Here is a 16,405-nt window from a genome sequence, read left to right on the forward strand (position 1 = left end):
ATTCCAAGAGACGGTTGCCCAGAGAGACAATGGAAGTACTCCCAGATTCAACTAGCCGGATGGGGGGTTTTGCCAATAGTGATGATCAAGAGACATTGACAGTCACTGAATATGTAAGAGACAGCATTCCACCACGCACCCCCCCCCACCCCGCCCCCCCCCACCCCACAGTGAGTGTGTCTGGTAAGCTTTGAAGAATTAACAAACTTCGCAGGCGATACTGTTTCAAACAAAAATCTAGTCACATGACTAACCTGTTGGCCAACTTGGGAGTTAATTGAATTGTGCTCACAGTAAAGTTTTGAGGCAGACCGCTTTTTGAAGTCCAAAGAGAAGCAAGATCTCTCTCTCTCTGTCTCACGCAAAGTTCCACGGAAGTAACTTAAGCCTCAAGACAAAAGACCGTGCAGCCTTCTGGTACCAGCGAAACAAGTTTGAAAGTGTACACTGGGCCCAACGAGAACTGCAAGACTTAACTTCAATTAAAGACTTTACATCCAACCCAAAACCAGTAACTGAATTCCATCTGCTACTTCAAACCTTCCCCCTTTAATTCTTTCTCCTCCTCTGTATCTATTTGTGTGGTGTGTTTATCACTTATGTCTGCTAGCAGGGTCGCGTCGTGTATTTTTAGTCGTTTTAACTGAGGTAGAGTTTTAAGGTTAATAAACTTACACCTTGTTTAAATCTGAGAAAGCCTGTCTGGTTGATTCCTTTACAATTACAATCAAAGAGCAGTGAGCAAGGACTTACTGAGGGAAAGCTAAAAACACTGTGTTTTAAAAGTTAAACCCTGTTAGGACCAAACCAGGAAAAGGCCAAGAGGGGAACCCTGGACTCCTTCCTCACCTGGTCGTAACAGTGTCCATGTGTGTGTGTGTGTGTACATGGGTGTGCATGTACAAATGTGTATATGTGTGCATGTGTGTATGTACATGTGTGTATATGTACAGGTGCACATTTGTGCATGCAAGTGTGCGTGTGTTTATGTACGTGTGAGTGCATGTAGGCATGTGTGTGTGTGTGAGCATGAGTGAATATGGCTGCCTGCAGAGAGTGTTTCATCTATCATATAGCAAAATCTTGCAGAGCTATGGCTTGTTAAATTATATCAACATAAACTAAATTTGTTAAAGCACTTGAAATCTGGAACAAGCCAATAGTAGAGATCCTCCAATATTCTCATTGCAAAGAAGTGCAAGAACACAGAATTGAAATGTACCAGAGGCCAAAAAACCCCCTCCAGAATCTTTGTTAAATTCATTGCCTTTTCTTAAAGTCTGTGTTTTCTGACAACGCAATGACTAGGTGGCGCAGTACTTGTACATGAGCAAATGCAGCCTCTTCCACTGAAACGTCATTGTCTGTGACGGTCAGGTAGCTGCCAGGATTAAAGATGGCGCTGCTCAGTTTGTCACAGAAGAACAACTTCAACCCAATCCCTCAAAGGTTGCCATCGCCACCTCCATCCCACCTCCAACAGTCCGCTGCTCCCTTCTGCCATTGCTTCATTTGTATCATTTCTTGGATGTCTCCTGCTCAACTGTTTTGATTTTTTTTGACAAACACAGAAGATCTCTGGTATGATACTGCTGTTGAAATTTGGGATGTAAAGCAACTTTCTATGGGACAGTAAAGTCAACACTGTGAAATTTATGGAGGAAATAACTCTGTGAATTTCTGCCCCACCCCCATTCCACAATCTCCCATTCTCCCAATCCACACATTCTCACTCTCTACAGCCTCGCCTCCCTCAGACACTCGCTCCAGACTTCGCCATTGTTCCCGCCCTTCCCCTCCCTTTGGCCGATTGTTACCCACTCTTAGCTTCCCGCCCCCCTCCTCTCCCCCACTGCCACCCCACTCTCTGGCTGCTCGCTCCCTGCTCTCCCCCCGCACCGTCCAGATGCTAGCTCTAGGTAGAGCCACTTCCCTCCTCTCGGCCACTTGCTCCCACGATCGATCGTTCTCCGCACGCCGCCGGAAGAAGCAAGGTGGGCTGCAAGGGGTGATGGGGCGACATTGGAACGAGTGGCTGGCGAGGGAAGTGGCACGGCCTAGAGCTAGCGGTTGGAGGGCTGGGGAGGGGGAAGTGGGGAGCAAATGGCTGGAAAGCTGGGTGGTGGGGCGGGAAGCGAGGAGTGGGGAACAATTGGCCAAGGGGAGTGGGGGGAGCAGTGACAAGGCCTGGAGCGAGTGGCCGAAGGGGGAGAGCGGCCAGTAGGGTGGGAGAGAGTAGATAAGTGGGGGGGATGCAGGCGAGGGGAGCGAGTAGCTGATGATGTTTTCGGGCGCTTGCGCCAATTAATCCTGGCAAGACATAGGCTGTGCATGGGCAGCATCTCACTGAGCGCAGGAGACCATTTGCTCATGTGCGCGGCTTGGAGCACTCTGATGACATTGGCAGGCAGCTGCGTTGTCAGGAGTACATTTGTTTCTTAAAAGGCTGTGTTTGCTGACAACACAGCCACTAGGTGGCGCAGTACTTGCACATGTGCAAATGCAGCCTCTTACACTGGAACGTCAGTGTCTGCGATGTTCAGGCAGCTGCCAGGATTAAAGATGGCGCTGCTCAATTTATCACAGGAAATTCTTATGGCTCGATCGTTCTAGCAAACTAACCTTACATTACATTGGATGGAAGCCCAGTAATATGCTACTATGTAGTTCTTGGATACTAATTGTAATCCTCAGATCCAGTTAATATTCCAGTAATCCTATTAAATACAAAAGGAATTTTATGATTGAATTTCCATTGGAAGATAGTGAATTGGCACCTCGATCAATGGAAAAGAAAATCGGGCAGAGTATAAAATGTGCTGCCAATTCGTTATTGTGATTCGTTTATATGACTGAGCAGGACTGATTTCACCTGAATGCAGCTACTAGCTCCCGCCCCACTGGCCGCGCTCCCCCCTCGGCAACTCGCTTTCTCCCCCTCCTCCACACCGGCAATTTCCCCCCCCCCCCCACCATAGCCGCTCGCTTCAGACCTCGCTGCTCCCCCCTACTTGCCTGGCCGATTGTTCCCCACTCGCACCACCCCACTCTCTGGTTGGCCGCGTGCTCCCCGCTTCCCTCCCCCCAATTTCTTAATGTAACTCCATTCCCAAGCAGGAACTAAGCACAAGTAATCCAATAGGATGGGAGGAGGCTCATGTGGAGCACAAAGCCAGCATGGAGCAGTGGGCCGAATGGCCTGTTTTGGTGCTGAAAATTCTGTTATATGCTTTGCTGCCACTCTCTGGCTGATAATAGTACTGCAGCTCCAGCATACCCACAGCAGGAGCAGATTGGAGGCTCACTCAGCACAAAGTGCCCCCTTCCACCACTCAACGCAACAAACCATTCACTGATCACTAAGCACAACAGCCTCAACTGACATGACCCTTCATGTGCATTGCACTCATTGTAAGCAAAGTCATGTTATGAAACTTGGATATCTCTTCTTGCAAGTACGGTGCAATCAAAATGTACCAGCACTTCAGAAAATGTAAATGGGAATGTATGTTTTTGAGAATACAGCCTACAAACCAGATATCTGTCGTCGATCTCCCATGGTATCTCATCATAATGGGTCAAGATTAAGTGTAGGTAAGCCAGGGTTAGAGGGAAGGGGAAATAAGACCTGATTATACCACTGACGTACTTCAGTGCCTATTGTCAAGTGATAAATTCTGTCCTTATTTTTGTATAAAACTTTGATTTTAAATCATTATTTTGAAAGCAAAACTCATGGCAGTTTGGGAAGTAGAGTTGGTTGGAGTGCAGGAGCTTCTCTGCAGTACAAGCTGGGGAGCTGGGAGACTCAAAATTGTGGTGCTTCAGCACCCCTACTGATGGGAGGGTGTAATTACAGCGTGACATGTTTAAATAGTCCATTTGCATTATAATGGAATAGTGGGTGCAAGAGTGGCAGGAATTAAGGTTTTATAGACAGGGAGTGTATGTAGGTGTAAGATTTTTTAATACAATATAGATGTTTGGATGCAAGAAACGAACATCCACCTTTGCTACTTGAACAAAAGTGGTTAAATTCTCAATTGTGCATTCCTAGCTGACTTCCCAGTATAATAACACTGTTACAGGAATATTGAGAATTGATGCAGTTGGGTGAAAACTCCGCACCATGTCCACATTGGCTCAGCTGGTAAATGCACACCCAGGTGTAGTACAAACGTATACAAAGTAGGAAGCTCATGAGTTTGATCCCTTGTTTGTGCTGAGCCACCTGACCTCAACTGATCTCCCTGCCCCTGGGCTGATCATCCGGGGCCCCTGCTCCTGATTGCTAACCGGGAACCTACACTCAAATGTGCCCACGTGCAGATTGATGTTGGGTGGGAACATGACTGAGTTTGCCTGTGATGCCTCCACGGTGAAACAGATAGCCAACACTCACTGTTTAGGCAGTTACATGAAGGATGGGCACTAGGGTGAGGTGCTTAGAGCTGCTGGCACCTGGGTTAGTCAGTGGTCTCAGGAGAGGAGAATGGAGCTGAAAAAGGAAATAAAAATCCCAGAGCCTGATCCAGTCCTGACCCAATGTTCACACTTGTAAGCTCCTGGCAGGTCACGTGAGAGTGATCAGGAATAGGAGCACTGGCTGGATGTTCCGTTCCCTGAGCCAGTGCTGCTAATGCCAGCTGTAATAGCCTACCTCCATCTTAATCAAAGATCAGTGCAAGTGCAGAGCAGGGATTGATTGTGGGGACTGAGCTCTCGATTGCAGAACGATCCATGGAAGGGGAGGGGAGGGGAGGACGGTTTCTGTGGGTTCTAATGGTCAGTTGTTCCTTTGCAGCTGTGCATCACTTGGACTGATAGAAGTAAAGCCTGGCACTTCACAGACCGATGCCGTGTGCAGTGAGTACACTCCACCCTATGGAGTTCATTATCTTGGATGATGTGAAATCACTAAATTAAAAAAAAAATTATTGTTAAAAAGGTTTGTGAGTGGGATCTTTAATCAGATGGGGAGGGGTGGGTTTCCAGATGCCATCCAGCTGTGCCACTGATCAAACTGAGCTGAGGAGGTAGCGTGCCAGAGACCAGGAAATGGTGCTGCCCTGTCGGCATGTGGATCTGACTCATGGGCAAACACTCTTGGAACTTTGGTTGTTCGTGTTGATCTGAGAAGGATCAGATAAGGATCTTAAACATTCACTCCCTCCACCACCGACACACAGTGGCAGCAGTGTGTACCATCTACGAGATGCACTGCAGCAACGCACCAAGGCTCCTTCAACAGCACCTTCCAGACCCGCGACCTCTACCATCTAGAAGAACAGGGCAACAGACGCATGGGAGCACTGCCAGTCCCTCCAAGTCACTCACCATCCTGACTTGGAACTATTTCGCCATTCCTTCACTGTTGCTGGGTCAAAATCCTGGCACTCCCTTCCAAACAGCACTGTGGGTGTACCTACATCCCAAGGACTGCAGCGATTCAAGAAGAAGGCTTCACAAGGGCAACAAGGAATGGGCAGTAATCCTGATCCAGTAACCATGGCACTTATGAGGCTGGCCTAGTTGAGTTTCTGGCCAATGGCAACCAATCTAGAGTGGCTCAAAATCCAGTTCTGTATCCGATTAATAAATGTTGACCTTTCATTTCAGGTGTTCAGTTACAGGTTAATACACCTTACAGAGCTGCAGTTGGCTGTTTGGCTGTGCTTCTTATCATCTTAATAGTTTTATTTATCTGCAGCAGGATGGGTGAGTCTTCAGTTCTGACAATTACAGTGACTGTTGTGCTTTTTATTAGAACAGGCTGAGCTAGGTATTTAACAAAGCTGGGGTGTGGTTTACCCATGCAGTCTGTTTTTAGCTGCCTGTTAACTGGCTTTACCATTCTTTGGCAAAAGCAAAATATTGCAGATGCTGGAAATCTGAAATAAAAATCCAAAATGCTGGAAATGCTCAGCAGATCAGGCAGTACCTTTGGAGAAAGAAACAGAATTAATGTTTCAGGTCTGTGATCTTTCCTGATGGAAGGTTGCAGACCTGAAATGTTAACTCTGTTTTTCTCTCCACTAATGCTATCTGGCCTGCTGAGTTTCTCCAGCATTTTCTGATTTTGTTTACCATTCTTTGGATTGGATAGACTGGATTTTGGCCTTAAAGTCTGGGAATCACTAAAAAGGAAACCAAACATAAAAATCTGCTTTCAGGTAAAAACCTGCCCAGATTGTTCACTCGCAATGTTCTTGCAATGTAGAATTTTGCTCAATTTCCATCTGGAGCAAACTCAAGGTCTGATCCTGGTTAATATAACTCATCTTTAACTAATTAAAACACCTATGCCTACTTGTACTTCCTGTCTCCAAAACCTGACTTTGTGTTACCATTGTCTTTTTTACACTTTCGTGGCAACTTTTACCATCATTATTCCTATGTTCATACTTAGAATGGAAATTGCCTATGTAAACCTGTCACACTGTAATTACAACATCCCAAAAGTAGTGGTGCTGTGGCACCTCAATTTTATGTGCCCCATCTCCTTACCCTATACTGCAGGAAAAGTCTTCTATTCCAACTAACATCTTTATTTCCCAAATTGGACAAAGTTTTAACCATACAAAATATTACCGCAGCTGATCACGAAAAGTAAAAGCTGATGAGGTTAAAATTACCCCCAAAGTATTGGGTAAAAATAAAGACATAATTTATGACTTTAAATGGGAACTGACTATGTTTATATTATGTCTATTTCTGTCTCATTAAGAACATTACATCTGCATGTCCAACCAGGTCACATCTTTCAAGTCCGCCCATTAACAACAATAACTTGTATTTGTATAGCACCTTTAATGTAGTAAAAGATCCCAAGGAGTGGCATAGTTACGTTACAGAGGGGAATCCCGGGCTATTTGATGAACAATGGGATTTAGCTGTCTCGCACATAAGTCAGTAAAAGCTAGTTCACAAACGGAAAGCGTGATCGAAAAGGCTAATGGAATACTGGGCTTCAGCACAAGTCTTCTCTAGATTAAAAAAGGGAGGGAGTACTCCTTCAATCACACAGATCACTGTTCATCCCTCACCTGGACTATTCTGTTCAGTTAACCTTTGGCTGCCCCACTCCAGGAAGGATATACCTGTCGTGGGAGAGAGAACACCCAGGACGAATACTTTCAGACATTATCTAGGATGAGTTGTGATGTGAGACTGGGTAAATTTTACCTTGAGATGGAAAGATTAAGGGATGATCTGATCAAATAAAATTGGCTGGGGATAGCGGAGCCAATTTTCCCTGTTAACAGAATCCAGAACAAGAGAACAAAATCTGGAAACATTTAAGAACTTTTAATGAGTTGACAAAAGAATTCAAGTGAGTCAGTGAAGTATGAGGTTATCCATATTCCACTAACAGGCATTTCCTTCTCTGCAGGTTATCTGGATCAAGCAATAGCTGCAATTCGAAGTCAGGTCAGTATCTTCAGTTATTTCTGTAGGGCCCAGTAATGACTGACAGTGAGATGGTGTTCCTGCCTGCTCAGTGCTCGCACATTATGCTGAAATGCACTTATCGCTCGGTGCCCTGGAGACCGCAGACTGGAGCAACAATGCAGATGAGTAGTTAGGGAGGTGCCAGCTGCCTTTTTGTTTTGGCTCTAGGAAGTCACCTGTCTGGGGCATCTGAGCCATTGGAGGGGCCAGAATCCCAGCCTATCCAGGACATTCCCAACTGTCAGGGGTTCTAGCAATCCCCAGTTGTCCAGGGCATTCCCAACCATCGGAGTTCCAGCAATCGCAGGCTGTCCAGGACAATCCCAACCATTGGCGGGTCCAACAATCCCAGCCTGTCCTGGGCATCCCCACCATTCACGGCATGCACCACAATCAGAGATGTAATGGTGAACTGCAGCTCTAATATACAGATGCACCAGAACGTTGTGTGGCTGCTTGCCCGGTGCCAGTGGCATTGTGATATTTACTGGCAATGCTAACCTAGCAGATTCCATCTGCAGCAGGAGACAGGTTCTAAGTGGCTCCATAGTAAATACTATACAATCTGTTTCACATGAACAATGCCCTTTATGTGCATTTTTAGATTAACAAACGAATGAAACCAGAGGGTAAGGATCTTGAGCGGGTCGCCCAGGAAACTGATGTAGAGAATGACAGGATGTTCAGAGCGGTCCAGGAAGTGGGCAAGGACAGCCACCCCTCCGAGGAGGAGAGGCAGGACCAGTCTGGAATACCATTGAGGAAGGACTGCGACATCCTTGAAGAGGGGATTAATGGGAATGCAGGAAGGGAATGCATGAACTGAGGAAGGGCATTATCACCAGTCGGTGGCTGAACCGAAATCCTCCAGAATTCAGAGTTTTCCTTGAAATCCTACAGAATTTGCTTCAATATGAACATTGTAGAACTGTTTTATTGTACGCTCAGTACATTATTTCTATATTCTTATACCCATTGAGACCCTTGCAGTATAATTCACCACTGGAACAGTACACAGAAAGATGCCCATTCTGTTACACTGTACCACTGTACAGATTGGCCACTCTTGATACAGACAGGACAGTAGACTTTTTTTTTGTCTAAAGCCCTTTGTTCTGTATACATGCATGACTGGTGAATCTTGCATTAAGTCTGCGCTATGTTTTTCTGAAACTGGGTGAGGTTGGCTGCAGAAGCATGTTGATGGTGTTCGGGTAAGAGCCTCATGAGGTTGATCAATGTTCAGTGGCCCCCGGCTGGAAACTAAGCTGGTGTGGGTGTCGGGGGAAAATAGGTTTGGGCTCGGCATCACACTATGCAGTGACCTCCCAACACTCACTATCTGACTCATGCCAAAAAATGGACACTTGCTTGAGAGCTGGCAGGATCTGCCAGTTCTTATCAGACCCTGTAGCTGCCAGGGCTCGTGGGTTCCTCGAGGGGCTGCCAGTGTGAGGCTGTCATTGTGGGGCTCCAGAGGGACAGTGCTAAATGGACTGAATCCTAGCAGGAATCGGCACCCTCAGGAGAGGGAGGAAGAAAAAAAAACGATGGAAATGCTGACAAGAACATAATCCCAATTTAGGTTTCGGATGGCAAACTGTCCAAGCTCCACAAGTATTCTTTGTAAAATCACCTGAAACCACTTTAGAAGCTCACACCTACCCAAATACATACAGTGTGATTCCACAGCTGGCTGGCTGACTATTTCTCAACGATACCACGGTATTTTTGTTATGTTGGTGAGAGCTTTAATTTTTGCTGTAAATGCCATGAATATGCAATTGTATCTGACCTCACTGGAGGAATGTATTGGTGAATGTGAATGGATTGCATCGTAAACAAAGTGGGAAGTTGAGAATTTGGTGACAGTGGGAATTCAGTGCAGAGGAGAAAAGGAGGTTCTTTTTTCTTTCACACTTGTAGTGGCTTGAGTAAGCTTGAGCTGGTAAGTATTTAAAACTAGGACCCTATAACTAATACTTAATTGAATTAATAACTCAAATTTGTCAGCATCAGCTGTGGCTCAGTTAGTAGCACTTTTACTTTTGAGTCAGAAGGCTGTGGGTTCAAGTCTCACTGCAGGACTTGAGCACATATATCTCGGCTGACACTCCAGTAGTACTGAGGGAGGTGCTGTTTTCAGATCAGACAATAAATCGAGGCCCTGTCTGCCCCCTCAGATGGATGTTACTATTTTGAAGAAGAGCAGGGGGGGTTCTCCCTAGTGTGCTGGCCAATATCTATCCTTCAAACAACTTCACAAAAACAGATTATCTGGTCAATATCACATTGCTGTTTGTGGGAGCTTACTGTGCGCAACTTGCCACATTTTCTACATTAGAACAATGACTACACTTCAACAATACTTCATTGGCTGAAAAGCAGTTTGGGACGTCATGTGGTTGTGAAAGGTGCTATATAAATGCAGATCTTTTAATTAATTAGTTTCAAAAAAACTAATAATAAACAAGTGAATTAATTACATTAAACTTGAATTAAATATATAATACTAGGTTCAATAGAGATGGCAGCGCAGTTGGTGTGCCACATCTGCAGCATGTGGGCTTTGTGGAGAGTAGTATGATCCCAGGCAACCACATTGTCAACTGTCTGCAACTCAAGGAACTGGGCTCAGAGTTTTTGAGCTGAAGTCCGAGGAGCAGACATTGTGATGCATCAGGGAAGGGGAGAATTACCGGATATTTTGACCCAGGAGGCAGTCAGAGCCCTTAGTTTAAATAGTGGGTTAGATTTGGTTAGTGGTCAGGTAAAGGAGGACGTGCCTGTGAGTCAGGCAATAATGGAGACTGCAGATGCAGTGGTGGAGAAGCTTCAGCTTTTGCCATTGCTCAAAAGGTATGAGGTACTTACTTGCTACTGGTGTGAATGAGAAAAAAGATTGTAGGGAAGCTGGGCAAATATGCCATTGCAGCATGTTACAAGAGGCCAATCAAGTGGGGTGGTGAAATGCAGCCATAATTGGGAGTCTCGAAAGCAGTGTCGCCTGCCTGGTGCTAGGGTTAAGGACATCTCCTTGCTGGAGAAGAACTTGGAGAATTAAGGGGGAGAATCCAGTTGTCGTGGTCCACCTAGGAACCAGTGGCATCTGAGAACTAGCAGTGAGGTTCTGCTGAAGGAGTCTGAAGAACTAGGGTCGAAATTAAAAAGCAGAACCTCAAAGGTAGTAATCTCTGGATTGTTACCTGAGCTGCAGATACATTGGTAGAGGGTCAACAACTTAGTGGTTTAAATGTAAAGCTGAAAGAGTGGTGTGGGAGGTAGGGGTTTCAATATATGAGACACTGGCACCAGTACTGGGGAAAGAGGGAACTGTTCTGTTGGGATGGGCTTCATTTAAGTCAGGCTGGGATCTGTGTTCTGGTAAATTGAATAACTTGGGCAGTAGATAGGGCTTTAAAGTAATAAGGGGGAGGGAGGGTTGTGATAAGGGTAGAATTATGCGTCTGAAGAGAAATGACAACGCTGTGGAGCAAGGTAGCGATTTGGGTAAAATCAAGCAGATTGTCCCAGGAAGGGTCAGAGTTTAATAATAGTAATACAGCATTAATGACTAACGACATATCGGGGAAAATAGTAAAAAGTTAAAACTAAAGGTGTTATATCAGAATGCATGAAGTGTTCTTAACAGGGTAGATGAATTAATGGCACAAATAGAGATAAGTGGGTTTGATCTAGTAGCCATTACTGTGATGTGATTGACAGGTAACCAAAGTTGGAAACTAAATATTCCAGGGTTTATGACTTTTAGAAAAGATAGGCTAAATGGAAAAGGTGGTGGGGTAACCCTGATAATAAAGGATGTGGCAAAGGCAACAGGGAGAAATTATCTTACCCCGGAAAATCAGCATGTATAATCAGTATGTTTGTAGCCGAGAAATAACAAAGGGTAGAAAGCATTGGTGGGAGTAGTTTATAGATTGCCTAATAGTAATCGTAGTGTTGGACAGAGTATAAATCAGGAAATTAGAGGAACATGTAACAATGGTAATGCAATAATCGTGGGTGAGTTCAATCTTCATATAGACTGGGCAAACCGAGTTGGCAAAAAAAGCTTGGAGGACGAGTTCCTGGAATGCATTCGGGGCAGTTTTCTAGAACAATGTGTCAAGGAGCCAACTCAAGAACAGACTACTTTAGACCTAGTATTGTGTAATGAAATAGAGTTAATTAGTAATCCTATAGTAAAGGTTCCTTTGAGGAAGAGTGATCATAATCTGATAGAATTACATATGGAGTTTGAGAGTGATTAGATGAAGTCCGAAACTAGGGTTTTAAGTTTAACAAAACCAGTTACAGAGGTAAGACTTGTGAGTTGGCTGAGGTAGATTGGTAAATTAGATTAGAAGATATGATGGTAGATAAGCAATGGTAAACATTTAAAGAAATAATTCATAATTTTCAATGAATTATCATTCCCTTGAGGAATAGAAACTCCACTGGGAAAGTGGTACAGCCATGGCTAACTAGGCTTTAGAGCAGTTCCTGTGGATTGGAAGGTAGCAAATGTAACCTCATTGTTCAAGAAAGGGGGGAGAGAGAAAACAAGGAATTATAGGCCATGTTAGCCTGAAAGTAGCGAAAGTAATAGAATCTATTATTAAGGATATGGTAACAAGGCAGTTGGAAAATCACAGTATGCTTAGCAGAGTCCACACAGTTGCATGAAAGGGAAATCGTAGTTGACAAATCTGTTGAGTTTTTTGAGAGTGTAACTAGCAGGGTAGGTAAGGGGAAACCAATAGATATAATATATTTGGATTTTTAGAAGACATGTAAAAAGGTGCCGCGCAAGAGGTTGTTGCACAAGATTAGGGTTTATGGGATTGGGATCAGCATGGATTAAGGATTGGTTCATGGACAGACAACAGAGTAGGAATAAACGGGCCATTTTTGAGATGGCAGGGTATAACTAGTGGAGTGCTGCAAGGATCAGAGCTAGGGCCTCAGCTACTTACGATCTATATCAATGTCTTAGAGGAAAGAACCAAGTGTAATGTATTCAAATTAGCTGATGCTACAAAGCTAGGAGGGACTGTAAGATGTGAAGGGGATGCAAAGAGGCTGCAAAGAGATATAGACCAATTAAGTAATTGGCCAAGAAGGTGGCAGGTGGAGTATAATGTGGGGAAGTGTGCAGCTATCCACTTTGGTAGTAAGAATGAAAAATCGGATTATTCTTAAAAGGTGAGAGACTAGTAAATATTGGTGTTCAGAGGGATTTGTGTGTCCTTGTACCTGAAACACAGAAAGTTAACATGCAGGTATAACAAGCAATTAGGAAGACAAATAGTAATTAGCTCTTATGGCAAGGGGGGTGGTGGTGGTTGGTGTATAAGAGTAAGGAAGTTTTGCTGTAATTGTACATGGCTTTGGTGAGACCACACCTGGAGTTCTGTTTACAGTTTTGGTCTCCGTACCTAAGGAAGGATATACTTACCTTAGAGCGGGTGCAACAAACATGCACTAAATTGATTCCTGGGATGAGAGGGCTGTCCTTTGAGGAGCGATTGAGTATAATGGGCCAATATTCTCAGGAGTTTAGAAGAATGAGAGGTAATGTCATTAAAACTTGTAAAATTCTTACAGAGCTTGACAGGGGAGATGCTGAGAGGTTGTTTCCCTCTGACTGGAGAGTCTAGAACTAGGGGTCATAGTCCCAGGACAAGAGGTCAGCCATTTAGGACTGAGATGAGGAGAAATTTCTTCACTCACAAGGTTGTGAACCTTTGGAATTCTCTACCCCAGAGGACAATGGATGCTCAGTATATTCAAGAGTGAGATCGATAGAGTTTTGGGCATTAAGTGAGTCAAGGGATATGGGGAGCGGGCAGGAAAATGGAGTTGATTGAGGTAGAAGTACAGCCATGAATGGTGGAGCAGGCTCAAGGGGCAGTATGGTCTACTCCTGCTCCTATTTCTTATGTTCTTATTTGACTGTTGAGAGTTTTGAATGATTTGAGTGATGTAATGTTAGTTCATTATATAATAACACTAGTGGCTTCCTGGTAGCATTTTGAAGGGTGGGTATGGTATTTCGATTCTAGCCTGGCCCATCCCTTTAAGACCATTGCTGAAATTCAGAAAATTGTAGCTACTTGTAAATTTCAGCCTGCCGCTCAACAACTGGCTTTTATTCTCCTCTTGCCTAAGAGTATTTTCCATTTGTGTCAAGAGTCTGCTATCTGGAGTATGATATGTGTGTGTTAGAAGTATGAAGTTATGATTAGTACAAGTAAATCTTCTGTGGTGCTGTTTAGAGCACACACTGTTTAAAAAGGACAGGAACATTATGTCAGGTAACGTACAATTATAATTCTGTTGCAAAAGTGTAGATGCATGTCCCTTTAAGACTACAGGGTGTAACTGCTCTATATTCTTAAAATTAATGCTTAGGTCGATCATGGGTGAGACTGGGATGTTATCAAGTACTCACTGAATGATAAGTACCACACTTGTCATACTTCTTGATTGGCTCAAATCTCTTCCTTGTTAAAGGAGCAACAAATTAGAAATCTAACTGTGACTGGTGAGAAAAGATCTACCAATTAAAGGAAGGCAAAAACGGAGCCAATCAAACATCACTCAACATGTGAGCTTGACTCAGTTGGATGTACTTTCAACCAAGTTTGAAGATTGTGAGGCTGTGGATTTGCAAATATAATCCAAGCTGGCAGCTCATTGTTGGAGATGCTGTCTCTCAAAATAGGCTTAGAGCCCTGTCTGCCTGCTGGGGTGAATGTTTAAGATCCCATGGCACTAACCAAAGAAGAGGTAGTGGCTAAAATTCCTCCCACAACCGATCACCAAAAGTAGATCATTTGCTATTTGTGGGTTCTTGCTGTGCACAAGTTGGCTGCCCTGTTTACCCACAAAGCAACAGTGATTGCACTTCAAAAGTGATGAAATGGTTGTGAAGATGTGAGAAGCTGCTATATAAATGACAGTTCTTTCACTTTTTTTTAAGGTCAGCAATCCTTTTGGTTGTCTCATTGTTTTTCAGTTACTTCAGAAGAGAGTTATAATTTTTTTATCGTATGAATTTAAATTGAATACTTTGCAATTATGCCATTCAACTTTCCTATATATTTGATGTTTCAGCTATCAAGTCTCTTTATTTCTATTTTTTGTCTGAGGCCTATTGCTCTTTTCAAAGCCTGGGGCTTGATTTTTGATTGTATCTTGGTATATTCATTTTTTTTCAGATCTTTCTAGCTCAATTCCCTCAACATGCTCAGACTTACTGCACATGAGCAGCTGCTAAACAGTCTTGCAAAACCTATAAAATAAATTTAATGTAAATGATGCAGGTACTGGTGTGGGGTGGGGCTGCTTGGGTTCTTACTGGCTGTGTTTCATGTCATGGTGAACCCTTCCCTCAGCACAGTTCCATATCTCCCATTTTATCCTTTTACTTCCCTGTGCCATTTCAAACCTTGTGAAATGTACCTGGAGCCGTACCACCAGTGCTGCTGTAACATCCTCACTTGTTTTTTTCCCCACCCCAGTTCTCCAGCCTCTTCATGGTCTTGTGCTCACCTGCTTCCTCCAGTATTCCTGGCCTTTTCTTTAGTCTCAACGCCCTCGCCTTCTCCCATAAGCTGCTTTTGCTACTTCAGTAAACCATTTCCACCTCACAATCTACCCACATGTGTGAGAGAGAGACTGACAGAGAGAGGGAGAGAGACACAGATTATGTGGCCATTATCACATAGCTGTTTGTGGGAGCTTGCTGTGTGCAAATTGACTGCCATGTTTCCTACATTACAACAGCAACTTCGCTTGAAATGTACTTCATGGGCTATAAAACACATTAGGACATCCTAAAGTTGTGAAAGGCACTATGTAAATGCAATTTATTTCTTTCCTTTCAGGGACAGAGCTTTACCTCAGCAGCAGAATGATACTTGTGCATTATGTCATAACACTCCTATCATTATAATACAGTGTGTCTGTGACAAAATTAAGCATTTTTTCCCTATGAAAGATTTCTCTGAACAGAATATTTTGTTATTGGCTTCATTCTTTCTTGTCATTATACAGACAGTTAAAACTAGGTTGTTTACATAAATTGGTCCAGTTTATTTGTCTCCAGTAGCCCCAGAACAACTGATATGTTGACTATCGTCATCAAAGAGATAGATAGGTGTAAATACATTAAACTGTAAGCCTATTTCCCTGCTTCCTGTGTCCAGTGTTTTCAAAGTGCTGTTACAAATAAACTTTTTGATTGTTTCAGTCATTAATAGGCAGATGCCTTTGAGAGAAATGTCTCATAGCTTCACCTAAGTGTTTAAAACCGATTAGTTTATGCTCAGGACAGGGACCAACTGTTCAATTCAAACATGTGTCTTCTTTACCTTTATATTTGGTGGGCAGCTTAATTTAAAACAAGAGATACATCATTAGTTTCCTTTGTTGCGAGGATTTTGAAGGTTGTCCTGAAAACATCACGAAAGTTATATGATCAGGAGACTCCATAGAAGGTTAGCAAAAGGTTGCCATTGTAAGGTCCTGGTCGGGGAAGTCATTTTATTTTTAGTTTTCCTGCAAGTTTCAATACCGAAGTCTTGACTGTTTTAAAACATTATTGTATTCCACTGAGTAATATTTGCTTGTATATTGCTGTAAATTTGCTGTTATTCTTTGCCACTGTACACTTGTCTATTTATATTGTTAATACAATTTTATTGGCAGCTGATATGCTAATCCATGGTCTGATTGAATGTTTATTGTACTTCTTGAAAAGTTAATGGGGGAAATTTTAACCTAAAACCCCTTGGGGAACTAACATGACTGGGTGCAATGCTGCTTTTACCCCCTCCCCCTGCCCCCAGTGCAGTTAGTGAAGAGCAATTTGGGGCTGTATGGAAAACTAGTATTCCACCTGATCCTATGGGTTTCCCACCTAGTAAGTTAGGTTAAAATGACA

The 16,405-nt window shown here is 43.5% G+C and overlaps 1 protein-coding gene across 1 annotated transcript in view; it reads left to right on the plus strand.

Annotated features, from left to right (window-relative positions):
- Positions 1 to 16,174, plus strand: part of LOC137378051 (tumor necrosis factor receptor superfamily member 5-like) — an 86,580-nt gene extending 70,406 nt beyond the window's left edge. Inside the window, exons 6-9 of the mRNA XM_068048110.1 lie at positions 4,805 to 4,866; positions 5,620 to 5,718; positions 7,394 to 7,431; positions 8,057 to 16,174. Coding sequence (XP_067904211.1) covers positions 4,805 to 4,866; positions 5,620 to 5,718; positions 7,394 to 7,431; positions 8,057 to 8,278 — 421 coding nt within the window. The 3' untranslated portion in view covers positions 8,279 to 16,174. The remainder of the gene's footprint in view (positions 1 to 4,804; positions 4,867 to 5,619; positions 5,719 to 7,393; positions 7,432 to 8,056) is intronic.
- The last annotated feature ends 231 nt before the right edge of the window (positions 16,175 to 16,405 follow it).

The sequence above is a fragment of the Heterodontus francisci genome, chromosome 16 (genome assembly GCF_036365525.1).
Source record: "Heterodontus francisci isolate sHetFra1 chromosome 16, sHetFra1.hap1, whole genome shotgun sequence".
Lineage (NCBI taxonomy): Eukaryota > Metazoa > Chordata > Chondrichthyes > Heterodontiformes > Heterodontidae > Heterodontus > Heterodontus francisci.